The 15,717-nt window shown below is 38.4% G+C and overlaps 1 protein-coding gene across 2 annotated transcripts; it reads right to left on the bottom strand.

The window, feature by feature from the left end:
- Positions 1 to 2,538: 2,538 nt before the first annotated feature.
- LOC145778180 (CAP-Gly domain-containing linker protein 4-like) lies at positions 2,539 to 13,833 on the bottom strand. Of its 2 annotated transcripts, XM_082589617.1 has the most exons (13): positions 13,610 to 13,833; positions 10,958 to 11,113; positions 9,323 to 9,413; positions 8,518 to 8,774; positions 8,062 to 8,177; positions 7,504 to 7,646; positions 5,916 to 6,030; positions 5,719 to 5,819; positions 5,432 to 5,542; positions 4,892 to 5,053; positions 4,453 to 4,702; positions 4,276 to 4,347; positions 2,559 to 3,898 (listed from the first exon to the last, which is right to left on the bottom strand). In XM_082589617.1, the coding sequence occupies exons 1-13, from the start codon at positions 13,766 to 13,768 to the stop codon at positions 3,688 to 3,690; spliced, it is 1,944 nt and encodes a 647-aa protein (XP_082445743.1). In that variant the 5' UTR covers positions 13,769 to 13,833; the 3' UTR covers positions 2,559 to 3,687. The 2 variants fall into 2 exon arrangements, with proteins under 2 accessions (XP_082445744.1, XP_082445743.1); XM_082589618.1 differs by lacking the exon at positions 4,892 to 5,053 and having other exon boundaries at positions 2,539 to 3,898.
- Positions 13,834 to 15,717: the final 1,884 nt, after the last annotated feature.

Here is a 15,717-nt window from a genome sequence, read left to right on the forward strand (position 1 = left end):
TGTTACGCTGATTCAATGTCATCAATCGTTGAAGCAACGTAAAAATCGAATGTTTTCCTTCTTGAATGGAAGCTAAGGGGTACAGTATTCACATTTTCTAAATGCGAGGGAAATTATATTCTCGCAAGAATCGTTTGTGCTATGCAATGACTATTTGTATCGCTAGTTCCTGTGTTACTCTGCGGACAAATATGACCGATCTAGATGGTATTTCCCGCGGACATCACATGTTACATGTCCGCCGTGAATTTCGAGGCCTGCTATAATCTTTCATTTCTGCCTCAAAATAATATTCACGACACAAAATTCTGCATCACAGTAAGTAATTAGCCTACATCATCATAACATAGCATGATGCCCTCTCGTGCCATTGTTCTTTGTATACCGGACACTTGTATCATTACTCGATGATGAGCTGATGGATGAGCATTATTGCTATATCTTATCTTAAAACTTAAAAAAAAGGCCTTTCAGCAATAAAAGTGCCCTTTTTTCATAATCCTGCCCCCCCAGTCAAAAACCGTTCCGGCGCCCCTGACGTCAAACAAAGCAACAGCAAAACTTATAACAGATTCACCATCATTCCATACATACAGGGAGTTTCTGAGTCGATAAGATGCGCATTGAATCGCGCCGGAGTTAAAGTCGCTACTCGCTATGAAACCGTTTCGAACCATCGGCAATATTTTATCACTACCAAAAGACCCAGCCCCTTTTCACAATAAATGTGGTGTTGTTTATGACATTCCGTGCAATGATTGTGACGCAGTTTATATTGGCCAAACTAAACGTAGCATAAATTCCCGGGTCAAAGAACATCGCAGAGCTGTCAAAAATATGGAAGATGAAAAGTCAGCGGTTTGTTCACACTTGCTAAAAGAAGGTCACAAAGTTAACCGGTCAGAAACAAAAATTTTGAAAAATGAAAGTAATTATTATCAACGCACCACGGCAGCAAGTTGCTTCATCAACATTACATCACAACATTCAACCGGAACGACGGAAATGTATAACCCAAACCTTATAAATCATTATTGCTTCGACACGCAGGCTTTATGCCTGGCTACATACAAATTTGAAATGTTATTGTAAATTAATTTCGTCTCGAATTTCTATTGGTCTTCACTGCTTCGAATTTATGTTTATTGTTGGAAGTTTTTTACGTAATTTAACGTGGAAAGTAACCGCTCACACATTGTTGAGCTCACACTCGACTGCCGAGTTAACCGCTCACACTCGACTGCCGAGAAACACACGCTCACACATCATTGGCCAATCTTTAAAATGTTGTGTGTTTTATTTTTTCTTGCCTTCAATCGCACTGCAGTACAAGGCCGGATTTAGCTGATGGGGGGCCGGGGCACTTTTAAATCGGGGGGCCCCCGTGCAAAAAAAATTTTTCGCATCTACGGCGCGAAAACCCACCTCTACGTCTACAGTAGCATTAATCCAGTACTGCACAGCATTTTTCAGAAACTTCAAAGGCTGAAAGAAAGAAAAAATAACACAAAATCACATTTTTTCCACGTAGGGGGGCCTTCAAAAGTCGGGGGGCCCGGGGCACCTGCACCCTCCGCCCCCCTAAATCCGGGCCTGCTGCAGTAGCCTATATAACTTTGTAAAATTTTATTTTGTGTGTTATTCGCTCTGAGGATGCACATTGTCATGGTGCGCAAAACTTCAGTGAAGCAATAAGCTATAAATATTTACGGACTCTAATAAAGTAGGCCTACACATGAGTAAAAAAAATATTTTTTCCTTTTCAACACCTCCGTGAATTTAACAAAAGTGATTGTTCATCTTCCACGCACGCTACTAATCTCAATGAAAACTTTCCTCTTTAAGTTTCACAAGTAAAACTTAATTTAGCAAAAGAACGGTTTCTAGATAAAAGTAAGCCTAATGGAAACTTTAAAGACTTTGTTGCATTGGCTTAGGCTACTGCAATTAACCTGCCTTTTCTAAAACTAACTTGCGGTGGAAAGCAAGATAACTAATTGTGAAAATGGCATTGCTTCAACTGCTCACAAGTAACATTGTTTCATGCTTACTAATGCAACTTTAATCATTAACCACAATGCTGGAAGGCTAACAAGCTGCTGACACAAGGTAAAGAGATCGTCATAATGTCACCACCTAGGCTAATATAACATTGTGTTGTGACCGTAGCTGAAACAAACAGCTCAGCTTACGCAATACGCGCCCTGTCTTCATTCAACACTTCAGCAAATGTCACTTTTTGCATTAATTTAACGTCTGCAAATGGTAAGACATGATTCTCGTTAAAATATGCAGAATTGCAACGATGACTGTGCCGAGGTTTCTTCTCTGGTCCTTAATGCAAATTAATTCATAGAGGGTCACTCTCGTGTTGCAAATTAATTTTATTCATCGCACGACTTATAAATTCAAACGTAGCTCTGTCGCAGAGCTATCCGAAACACAATTCTTCACAATGGAATTGAACTTGAAAGATCAAGTCGACGAACTTAACGTCGGAACGATATTTGTCCTTTTGAACAACCAAATCAACATTCTGGAAAACAAGCTACCATTTCAACAAAGTTACAACGCTCTTTATTGCTTCTTTCTGTCATTGGCGCACCCGGCTTGGATGTCAAGGATGGCTGCCTGACATGTTGCAGCAAGATATCTTCGTATCCTGGCTGTAATCGTGCAGTTAAACCGTGTTGCTTGCAACTCATTTAGGTACTGCTTGTAGGCTAACTGTAAAGTTGCTGCGGCATTGTATAAAAGCCAAGTCAAGGCGTTTGTATAAAGTGTATTTGCACATTTTTGAAAGGGCACTCAACGTTTAGGTACGTATAGCATATATAACACGTTTAAACACGTTTATTTAATACAAAAATAGAGTTGTTAAAAATACCTGATGCTTTATGGAAGCAAAGATCACAGTAGGTAGGTATATATATATATATACTGTATATATAATATACTTGTATGAAAAGGTTTTATTTTTTTCAAAGCACTTTTGCACAGCAACTTTCTGTGCTGAATTGTTTTCACAGTGGCTGCACTTTAGACTCATTCAATAGAACTTTTGGACCCTTATCATGTTAAACTGTAACATTTGTAACGTGTAAAATATTGCTAAAAAGTTGTAACATGCAGTTTCAATTTTTTCGATTTCAACAAAATGTCTCGAGTGCTTCTATTTTTAAGCCTTAAAAAATCATACAGCGCATCTACTGTACTTAATATATTTCGATGTGTCTCTTAAACTACACAAAATAAACCCAAACGGATACTTATCAACAGCTTTAAAAAATAAAGATACGTATTTAAACGTTTTGTCAAAAACTGGAGAAAACTAATTAGCTTGCGAATCCCTAAAGACATTCTAAATACTTTCCACACGACGTTTTCATTGTCGCTGAATTGCTTTGGTAGGGATAAACAAAAAAGTAAGCTTTCAAACTAGTCCGCAACATATGATTTGTTACTAAGAATAAACGGGCTTAACTTGTGATAGCAGGATAACGTTCTGTGACATCTTTCAAGAAACTGCATGTCTTCTCAGAGAAAATGACAAGTCAATCTCACCAGATGGCGTCTTACTTACAACGTTCAAAATTAGAGTCTAACGTTTTGCTTAAAATGTAGTTGAACACAGCCACAACATACTTTTACAAATACAACCGCATCGTGCATTTTAAAAGTCCCTGATCAATTCCTAGTTGCACACAAGTCTGGTGGAAGCAAGGTGGCACCACTGACCCCTCTGTAGGACACCCTCGTTGGTCTGAGCATGACGCCATGCTTGGGTGAGCAATTGAAGTACCGTCGTCCTTGTACTGACCCATCATTGCGTCCTTGCGGTTGACCCAAATCTAACCCCACCCAGACACCAGATGCAAAGTCTGTTTCTCCAAGGTATCTGCGGAAACAAGTGTCGTCGAGTTGTCAGTTGTCACATTCTAGTATTAAACTGCAATGAATTTATATTTATTATTTATACTAACAAATTTTCACATGCCTTATAGCATGAGGGACTATCCAGGGCTTCACTTCTACATGTTTACGTTCTATAGTGCTGGTCTTGTACTGATCCGGCGTTTGTAGCCAAGTGTACTAAATGCACGATATTTTCCAGTAACAACATTTGTGACGTATGTACTCTGCAGGTTTCTATAACATCCAAAGCTACAACTTCTGGTCAATGAGTTGGCAGTTTCGGAACAAGTTTTCGTAAAAATAAATAACTTTCACTTCATCCCAATCGGACAGTCATTGCTACACCATCATGTTACTCACCTGACTGTAGCATTTTGATTCATTCCTTTCACTTCCACTCGCATGCCAGTTCGTAAATATGCCATTGATTTCCTGAAATGCAATATAGCTGGTGTACTAACAAATTTATTTGCATTTCAATGGAAGTTTAATGTAAATGCAAAAATACGAAAACAAAAGCAAGCGTTACAAACTCACGTTGACGGCGAGTGAGATGGCGAAGTACCAGCGGACCTGGCGCTGGGAATGCGTCTATTGGAACTGATGGCACGTGTCTTTTCCCTGTCAGAAGTGGATGGAGCAAATGAACCGTCGTTGGGGGCATTCTTCAACACTAGTTCTTGAGAAGATTGGGGATAATGTGGAGAAAGTGACTCGCTGGCGCTACGTGGCGAGGTAGAAAGCGATGGATCACTGATCTCAGTGACTTCAACGCGAATGTTCTGATCTGAAAAGAAAAGTTGAAACATTTGTGACATTTGTCTCCATGATCAGCCATAGCCTATCCATCATCCATGCAACACACACATCCTTCTCATGATGTTCTGTTTTTGTTCAATTTTTCCTTGAGACCCAATTTGATCGTTACCATGTTCCTTCAGCTATTTTGCATTCAAGAAACATCAACTAAACCTACCACCAATGGAACATGGCGCGTCGTCAGCTGGAAGAGCAGAAAGTTTCGATGGGGGAGAAAAAATTCCTCTCGCAGGAGGACAGGTAAAGTAAGAAATTCCCCCTACGGTGCCATTATTTCGACCTGGACCTTCACTATCAAGTTCCACTCCACACCACAAACCTTTCAAAAGAAGGTGCATTAAAATTGAATCAAAATCACAAAACCCAGTAAAAATTGGTTTTAAATGTTTCCCAACACATTAAGCAGTGGAGCAGGATGACTGCTACGTCGCCTTTAGAAAGGATTAAGAAATTATGGTTTGCGAGTGAAGTTTAAACCTACTTTTTACATTCAAAATCAACACCTCATCTGTTTTACAAGCTGGTGCAATTCTCGTAGCAGTTGACGTAAACGCAAAACAAGAAAACAGGTTGGGGTCGCAATTAAAGTCAGCCAAGTTCGTGATCAAACTAAAGAAACTCTTTCAACAGAAATTGCGAAAGCGCAAAGTATTCCTACACATGAAACGTGCAGCAGAAGAAATTAAGAAATCGTTACCTGAAGCGAACTGGGTTTCACCGACAAATCGTACCGTTCCTGTCATTGAGCCAGCAACGAGAACACGGTCGTCCAGCTTGAAATCACAACGTTTCCTGCTCTTTTGTGTCCCTGCATAGACCCCAGACAACAAAATTCATTATTTTTACATTTATTCAACGCCTGCAGACGTTAAATCAACGTAATGGGAAATAAAACTTTAAACAGTTTATCCTTTTTTAGATTTTTAACTATAGTTTGCAATGCAATTTTCTTGTGGAGAAACAACCATGAAAATACTTGCGTACTCAGCGACTTTTTCAAAGAAGTTTTTCGGGCAGAAGTTGGATGACTTGCTTGAGCAGTTATTTTCGAAGCCTTCACAAATAACCCGTGATTCTTTCGGCAACTTCAAAAATAAAAACATGGTTACAAAAATCATATGTGACTATGATTAACGTGATTCGTGCAATCTCATAGAGACAAATGGAGGAATTTGACTCACTTAAAATAAAAATCGTCGCCAAGATTTCCGCTGTTGTTTCCGTCAGGAGTATCCAATTCAACACCAGCCCACTTGTCTGCGCTTGCCGGGATGTTCCCAACATAACGCAAGGTGCCTGCGTGGACGAAACCATGAGGTGAGTTTTACACTTTTCAACAAATAACTTTTAGTGATAAGCAGGTTGCAAAGTTGGATAAATTTGCTGAGATATGAAATTCGCAAAACGGAGATACAAAAAAGACCAACAACGAAATGGCATCATTAGAGAAATAAACAATTTGTTTATTACAAGGCGACATATAATCACACCACGTAACATAATTTTTAATTTCACAAGTTTTCTTCCTAACAATTCTAATTTATGAAATTTTTCAACCATGGCCTATGATGACCTAGACATCGTGCACAAGCCTTCAGAACTGAAGGCTAAAGTCGATTGCGGACAAAAGTGTACTTCAACTTGGGTTCTACATTTGCCTAAAGTTTTTCGTCGAGTGGTTTTAGTGTTCAGGTGTTTCAGTGTTGAGTCATTTTTTCATCTTGCAATCTGAATACAGCAAGCTTCTAAGCTCCCGGTAGCCATCGCAGCAATGGCCGCCAAGAGGTCGTTAAATGGCCTCCGAAGCTACTGCGCCGGTAGGCTTGTTTGGTCGCCGGCTTCCACAGGTAAAAACTTTAACATGGTCATTTGGTCATAGATTTAACTAGGGATAGATTTAACAAACAAAAGCGTGAAGGCAAGTGCAGTTTGTGCACGGTGTCTAAGAGTCTAGACCAGTGGTTTTCAACCAGGGTTCCGCAGAACCCTAAGGTTCCGCAGAACCCTAGACTTCCGCCAGTAAGTCTAGGGGTTCCGCAAGTTTACATTCAAATCCGAAAGTCTATTTTATTATAATACGCATATTGTTTAAATTAGAAACAGCAACAAACCTAAAGTGGCAATGGGCGGGACATGTAGCAAGAATGACAGACAACAGATGGGCCAAGATAACCACAGAATGGACACCAAGATATGCAAGAAGAACTAGAGGGAGACCAAAAAGAAGATGGCGAAATAACATAGAAGAAAAGATTGGCACCACCTGGATGAGAACAGCGAAAGAAAGAATGGGTGGAAACATATGTGGAGGCCATCTGCCAGCAGTGGCATGACCGGCTGATGATGATGATTGTTTAAATATAATCAAATATTGATTAGGTTTGCCACTATTAATAAATTTGTTAAGTTTCTCATTGAATTTTTTCTGAGAATGTGAGAATAAATGTAATTTTTTACACTTATTATTTTTATTGTACATAAATAAATCTGAACATGAGTATTTTAATTTAATTTTATTAATCAAACGATGTTTTTTGCATAAGGCAATTAAATTATTGAAGAGGGGTTCCTCGAGCTTTTGGAATGTTTCATTGGGTTACGTTCCACCAAAAAGGTTGAAAACCACAGGTCTATACCATATGTTGATGACTTTGCAATATAGTTTGCTAGAGAGGGAACTTTGTTGAACTATAAACTTTTAGTTCTTTTAATTGCGCATGTGCAACAAATACTAAAAATTGTAGCTCCATACTAGAAAATTGATAATACCGGTCATCATGGCAGATTTTCCACTTTCGGTCGATCTCTCGTCAGGGAAAGTGACACGGCATCCAATAGTAGGAGTTGGTATTGTCTCGTTGTTGAAAGATTGCTTGTCTAATAAACGAGGGGAATCCCCGGCATACCTTGAACTGTGATAAAATGAAACAACGTAAAACTTATGACATTCTTTCTGGAGAATTTTAAAACCGAATACTCATCGCTGACTTCTTCGCTAACATCTTAACAGTTCAGCAGGCCATAACCTTAAGAAGGGCAGCAGGCATTTCTCTCTAAAGCAGTTTGCTGCTCATAATGATGAGAGAAATCAAGAGCTATGGTCGAAGGTTCGAGGCGCCACTCCGCAAACGACGGCATGCCTTTGTCTTGCCAAAGACACAGCTACATGCTCGAGCGGTGTGGAACCGGCACCCTTTCGAATATCGAACTAACAATTGAGAACTACTCAGCTATGCAGCCGAGTCATCATCTTAACGCAGGTCTCTAAACCGTATAATATGCTATAAGGTACATGATAAAAGATTTGGAATCGAGCTACAGCCTTACAGCATCTCTCTTATGTGGTTGGCTTTGTTATATTCATTAGGAGAAACAAGATCGTTCGGAATGCATTTCTCTGGTGTTCGATCTAAATCATCTTTTGCATCGCTGCTAGCGCCTTTCTGCAACAAAACAGTCAAGAATTTGCTTTGAACAAATTGCTTTGCTTGAAACTAACCTGTAAAAGCTGCATTTTATGACAAAAATATTTGAAAAGGAAGTATTTAAAAATATTGTTTTCGGTACAGTAGGCTTGTGAGGACGCTGTGCTTCGTTCAGCTTTCAGCCCAAGGGCTTGCCGCTTGAGTCACACCTACTGGTAGTATGCTGTATAATACACTTACAAACCGTAATGTGCTTTGCAAGAACCTGAAATCTTGTGTGACGTTATATTCAATTAAATACAAAAATTTTAATTGTATTTTAATCGAAGCAGAAACTTTTTCCCGTTTACTGATTTACCTGGAGTAGAACTTCAACACTTCTGCAACTGAGAGAAAACGCAGCAATGTGCAAGCAAGTCCCAAAATGGAAACTTTCACACAAACTATCGACTTCCACTCTCCTGTCATTGCATTGTTTTAAAAGTAACAAGCAAACTGAAGGTAAGTCAAAATAAGCAGCCATGTGAAGAGAGTTCATGTCACTGTATAAGCATCGCTGTCTGGGATCAGCTCCACCATCTAGCAATCGCTTCACCACACCAAGTGCACGCTTTTCTAAAACATAGATAAAGCTGAATGAACCGGGTCTGGTAAAAATGCTAGTTTCCAGCTTTTTTATGGTATCTAGGCTTACGCCCGGGGTTTGATTAAAGTGTTTTGTCAAAGACTTAAAATGATCTATTATGTCTTAAGTGTCCTGACAAAGACACAGCCGCATGCTCTTAAGCGGTGTCGAACCGGGCGCCCTTTCGAATGCAGTATAAGAACTTGTTAATTAACGTTAATTTCAAAGAAAAACGTTTGAAGAAATAGAATTTTGGTGGAGAAGTAACTTTGTTGAACCATAAACAATTGAGGAGTTAATGAATTAAAAAACTGAAGAATGATGCCGGACGCGTGTGACGGAGTGTTGAAAGCGTTGGATCGGCGAGCGAAGGGATTTCGACTCGACGCCATCAAAAACGCATGGTTGCCTGAAGGTGGATACAAGCATTGCCTGCGTTTTGTTGACTTAGTTCAAATCTTCAACTTCCAGGGAAAAAAAATAAGAGAACAAAAAAAAACTATGTATTCTTTTGGAAATGTAATACTGCATAGCCAACCTGCCAAAGCTGCTGCACGAACTGCGTAATGAAGCATTGTCATCCCAGTGGTGGAATCGACGTCATTTATACCAACTCCTCTTCGTCGCATCTGCAAGAGATTAAATAAATTGTCAAACACAAAAGACACCTGTTACTTCTTGCAAATGAACGACTTCATCTTTTTAAATCTAAGTCTGCACCATCGTTTCCTCGACAGTTAATTTGTGTCAAGATAAATAACACGAAAGTTCTTGTACCTTCTGTGACAGCTAGAAGTAATGTATGAAGAGAACTCTTCTTGATGATGTAAAATTGTCTTGTTTTAATAGAGTAACTACCGGTATATATATAATATACCAGGAACGTTTGAACTTGCTTGGGTTAAATGAGAATGTTGACAAGTTGGCGAAAGCGAATGAAGTGAGGTAGTATGGGCATGTTTTGGAAGGGATGAAGAGGATGTTTTAATAGCGCTGAAGTTACGAGTGAAGGATTGTAGGAAACAAGGAAGACCCAAGAAAATGCGAAAAAGGAAAGCTGAGGATCAAAGAAGGAAGGTCGGCTTAGCAAGAGAGGATACTTTAGACAGATCGATGTAGATTGTAGAGGCAGGGTGTGAACGCAATGGCGACACGTGGAAGTGGATCCGGCCACCCTCAGTAACGGGGACATCACTGGACTAAAAATGGCTTACTGCTACATATGTATAAATCTGAAGTTTTCTTTCAAAGTAAAAGATTGTGACAATTAGGCTTGTTTTCTAATCGAACAAAACTTTTAAACAATGAGACACTATCAGTTACAAAACATGTGTATCGCATGTCAAAACTGTAAGTGGTATGTTTCTTTGTATATATCAGATTTAAATACAAATAGCACAATACAAACAAAACACTGGTTGGTCAATGGTCACCCAATCAGCAGCTTTGTAGTAACTGATTAGGTGTTTGGCTATATTTTGCAGTTTTATGTTACCGTACCACCTTCCTGTAATCCAGGGGTAGAGAACCTACGGCCCAGATCCGACCAGGCAAGCAAAATCATCCGGCTCGCAGCTTCTCAATGAATTATTACAATTATAAGGCCCACTGTGTGTCATCAACCTGTTTTTCAACAATACTTGACATATTCCATGTTTAAAACGGGTCAACGTCTTTTAGGTGCAGACAGTTAGGCGTCAGGATAGTTAGGTGCGGAGAACTGTGGCGCCCGGTCATTTAGGTGCTACTCCTAGTAAAGTCTGCAGATTGTATTAGCTTGGCGGGTAGGGCAATACTTTTTTACACAAAATGTCATATTGAACTAATGCTCATGCATTTATTTGTTGTTAGTCATGGCTTCAGTGAGTGAAGCTGCTTTATCCGGCAATGCTTTTCACACAAAATGTTATATTGAACAGAAAAATATGTCATGGCTTCCGTGAGTGAAGCTGCTTAAACCAGTTACACATATATATATAATACTGTAGATTGTAGAAGAACAAATATACATAACCACATTGAAAAGGTCATTTTCAGTGCAGTAGGCAAACCGGTAGCAAATTAAAATTTTCATGTGACAACATTTTATTCATTCCTCTATCATGCATACATCATTGAAATTTTCACGAGGTAAAAACCACCAATTTAACTTTAACATGTAGGTCAAACTCACCTCATCTACAATGAGACTAAAGTTATTGCAAACAGGAGTTATAAACTGCCTCATCATGGCAAATATTTGTGAAATTGTTGTTGTTTTATCATAAAGTAACCGCTTTCCTTCACCAATGCTTGGGTCTAAGAAAATGATTTCATTTTCCTTTTCTTCCTGGAAAAGATAACTTTGCAAAGCCAGTTGTTTAAATTTAAGTCAAATTAAAATCTCAAAAGCAAGCTAATGAATTTAAGTTAACATGTGCATGATCATTCATTGTAAAACAAAAGCACAATAAAAGAACAAAACTAAAAAAATTGCTTGTTCTTTTGCTAGCTCATCCAACATGCTGTGGAATATATGTTGACACACAACACTGTCAATCTGTCATATTTAGAAAAATCTCACTTTAATTTCATGCAGTATAAATGTTGATTGAATCTTTATCTTCGGACTGGGAAAGCTTCTTGCAGAACTTGACTGTCAGTTTCAATCACTGACGCAGACCCGGTCACCAAGATTGACAGAGTGAAGTTTCCGATTGTTGAAGTCTTGTTGTCAGAGACCTATTCCATCCATTTGATGCTGCTGAACGAAGAGTAGCCCTTAACGTGCGTTGCTCAAGAGCATACCACGAGAGTGGAACCAGCACCGCTTGACGTTGAAGCTTCTTCGTTCCAGAAGTCACACACTAACCAACTGAACATTCTGGGCGGACTGATTTGCCAGCACCCAAGCCAATGTCAGCAATCCAAAACCTTTTTTAAATTTCATGAACCATGAGACAATAGAACCTGGCAACGACATGTCATTCAACATAATACAGTATAAGCACACATGTCACATATATTACTTATAACAGACTTAAGTATAAATTGAGCATTTGAGCAAGTAGGCTATATAAAACATTTTTAGTCTTAAACAATATTGCACATTTGTATGGTTATAACGCTGTAATCAAAATTCAGAAATCAAACCATTTGCAACAATCCATTTCATAAAGCTCAGGTATTTCAATACAAAGAATAATGGGGCAAAAATCCGGGGTGGCAGGTGGGGCAAAAAAGCAACCTCCTACTCCTGCACCTCTAATTTGTTGCACTAAATGAGAAATTTTTTCTGTATTATTATAACTCAAAACATTAATATAAGAGGCCTTTCTATCCAAACAGAACGTTTTCTGCTGCATGTCTTTCCTATGGGTTGGTTTTATATGGGGAGATCAAATCGAGGGCTAAATGACAGAACGAGCTAAGTCCATTTTTGCATTTTTTGTGGTTAGATACTGGAAAGTGTTTCTCAAGCCCCGTATTTTTACTGACAGAAAGAGCTAAGTTCTAGCCTGAACAGGTTTCTCAGAACTGACTGTTCATTTTAAACTAAGTCCAGAGGGCTACACGACACAATGAGCTATTGCTACATAGCTCATTGTGCCGCTTCTGCATCTATACCATCTCTATTGACAAAATGAGCTAATGTGACATAGCTCATTTTGTCATCATTGCCGACTTGCCGTCACAGGTCCAAAATATAGTCACACAGTAAAAAAGAGTGGTTTGACTTCAAATTTAAAATTAAAATTTTTAAATTTTAAAATGCCATTTTCTCAAAACTACTTTTGGGTGACTTGGCTCGTTCTGTCATTTAACCCCCGAAATATAACAATACAAAACTTCAATAACATGATACACTCTTCTGGTGTAAACTAAGCTAAATTATCAAAAGGTGTATCAGATGAGAATCTGCATATATTCCTATATTTTGTCAATTAAACACCTGATTGACTTCTTCAGGGAGCTATATCCTACCAGTCTAGCTTGGCAGAACATAGGACCACGTTCTGAACCCCACTCAAGTTTCTACGAGTCTATGAGCGAGCAACCCAAGTGATTGAAACGGAGACCCCCATTTGTACGGGTTGCACAACTATTGATGAAAATCACTAAAGACCAATCCATCAGTGTGGCCACCTGGGCGGACCACCAATGGAGCTCGGAGTGGAAGAAGAACTTCTTAAGACTTCAAGGTTTCATCTCTGACACCGGCCCCATCCAACCGAAATGCTTTTACCAAGGAAGACCGGGGTGCACTCAACTGCCTGTGTATAACTATTTTGCTCCAACATACACAAATGGAGGATAGCTTCATCTGTGATTTGTGAGTGTGGCAAAGAGGAACAAACTACAGGCTGCACCATATACCAAGTGATGTGCATGTCTGCATGATTAATCAATTCAATGGCTGCTCAACACCTTCTCCAAATATCTAAACTGAGTCGATGCCTCTGCCCAAGGGTGGTAAAAAGCAGAGCTCCTTGATCCCTGGAGTGACGAATAAGTTTTGCACGAAGAAGGACCATGTTGATATAAATCAACTAAACACATAAAATGAAATTCAACTTCAAAACAAAACTATCGTGTGCAAGCTTTGGAACAAGAAAAAGAAAATTAAATGTCATCCATCAACAAGAAACTTAAAATAAGAGCAGAGAGGAAGAGTAACCTAAAAATATTTTTTTTTATAAATTTTGCTAGCCTGTATTTTGATATAGCCTAAGTTAACACCACATGAACATGTATTTTGAATCAACCAATTGCTCATTTATTCTTACAATATCACAATAATACACTAGTACTTTATATGATGAAATGAGAATGTTCCAATACTTACAATGCCAGAGGGGATAGGCAGGTCTGCAGCAGGGTAAACACATATATCAGATTCATTTTGTTTCATGCCAAGACTTAGACTGTTTTTGTTACATTTTACATGTAGTTTCATAGAAATTTCACTGTCTGTGGCTGCTTGATTTTTTAAACATTCTTCCATTTTTGTAGCAACATAAATAGGCTAGTAATATACACAAGCAAGACAATTTTCAACAAAAATCTGTTTTATCTATTAAAGTAAATTCGATTAAAAAATTCTTGATGCTTAATACATCGATTCAAAAGTTGTTCATCATGTATCAACTATTTGACATGATATGGTCTTGAGTATGTACATATATATCATGTCTCATATAATGCTGGGAGAAACACAATGTTTAATTGAAATAAAGAAAATTCAAAATTTATGCAAGCTTATCTTTCAAGTCCGCCCCGATAGCTTAGTTGGTTAGGCTAGTGTATGACTTCTTGAACGAAGAAGCTTTAAGATCAAGCGGCACTGGTTCGACTCTCGGGGCGTGCGCTTGAGCAATGCACGTTAAGGAGTCCTGCTCTCCATTCAGTGGCATCAAATGGATGGAATAATTCCCCGGCAACAAGATTTCAACAATCAGTAACTTTGCTATGTCAATCTCGGTGACCGGGTCTGCGTCAGTGATTCAAAGCCTCTACCAGTATGCGAAACTGCTAGGATCAAGCTCTGCAAGAAGCTTTCCTGGTCCGAGGATAAAGACTCAATCAATCTATCAAGTTCTCAAGCTTAAAGATTCACTTTCATTCATAGGCTAACTGGCTAAGAATATGATATCCAACTACAGACAGTTAGCAATGCAATTTTTAGCTTATTATTACTGGTATGATAGAGCATTGACAGAGAGTTGATTACTTTGTACCACAGACATACAAAATCTAGCAGAATCAAAAATTTTCCAATACTTTATGGGAAAAAGTATGAGGCTACTGCCGTACTGTAGGGTTGCCAGAGGTTAATATAAAAAAGAGCCCAAGCTTATGCAAAAAGTAGCCCAAAAGTAGCCCAATTTTTTTGGGGGTTCTAAAATGGAGCCCAAAATGGAGCCCAAGCAAGGAAATAGGCTATTATACAAAATTTTTCTTGATTGCTTGATCATCAGTCCCAAATTATAAGTGTTTTTCCAGTTCTTTATGTCTTTCAGACAGATTGGCAACCATGCATTCACTCAACTGTTTGTTAAAATAACTATTCAATTCAACTGTTTGTTAAAATAACTATTCAATTTTATTTTATTTTTCGGAAAACAACAGCAATGATAAAGTTACCAATAGTTTACGGGAATAAAACCAGCAAAAGGAAACGGCGGCAAAACCAAAGAAGTTTAAAACGTGCATGCAATGTAAATTTAAAGGATACATCGATAAAAGTAAATTTAAGCACGGCCACCAAACCTAAACTACAAACAAGTACGGTACTGGTACCTAAACACAAAAAAATGGTTTAATTGCTTTTCGTGATGAGGTAACGGATCAAGAGTGTTCCCCTCAAGACCATCAACAGTTTTGATAACCCACCAAGGTCGATCAACGTAGAAACTATCTTTTTGTCTTGCTTTTTTTTTTACTCATATAAATTGTTAAAAAAAAATCACCAGCCCTTTTTTTCTCATCTTTCTAAATTTGTAAAAACTTTATTAAGGTGTTGCGACCATGCCATAACTGATTTGTCCTGCTTTGGCATCATGCACATTATAGCGTCCGTGTTTTGTCGCTTCTACCTTTTTCTAGACCCCTGCTATGTTTGACATATAATATGTGAAATAAAAACAAACTAAACTGATGTCCACTGCATTTTCGTGAAAATCTGGATCAGTTAAGTTGCCAGGATTGCCAGATATTAAAGCCTAAACATGCACATTTTTGAAAATTGTCATCTTTATACCAAATTTAGTTTCGGGAGAGAGTTTGCTTTTTTATACCAAAGACAGGCAAGACACAACAATAACACAGGGTTGAGCATTACAACAGTATATTACATATTTACAAATAGTTCAACATTCAAACGTTTTCGACTTAACTTAAGTCCTCATCAGGAATCTGTAAATAATTATAAACTACAATAAATTTCACTTCTTG

Source organism: Aplidium turbinatum, chromosome 10 (genome assembly GCF_918807975.1).
Source record: "Aplidium turbinatum chromosome 10, kaAplTurb1.1, whole genome shotgun sequence".
Lineage (NCBI taxonomy): Eukaryota > Metazoa > Chordata > Ascidiacea > Aplousobranchia > Polyclinidae > Aplidium > Aplidium turbinatum.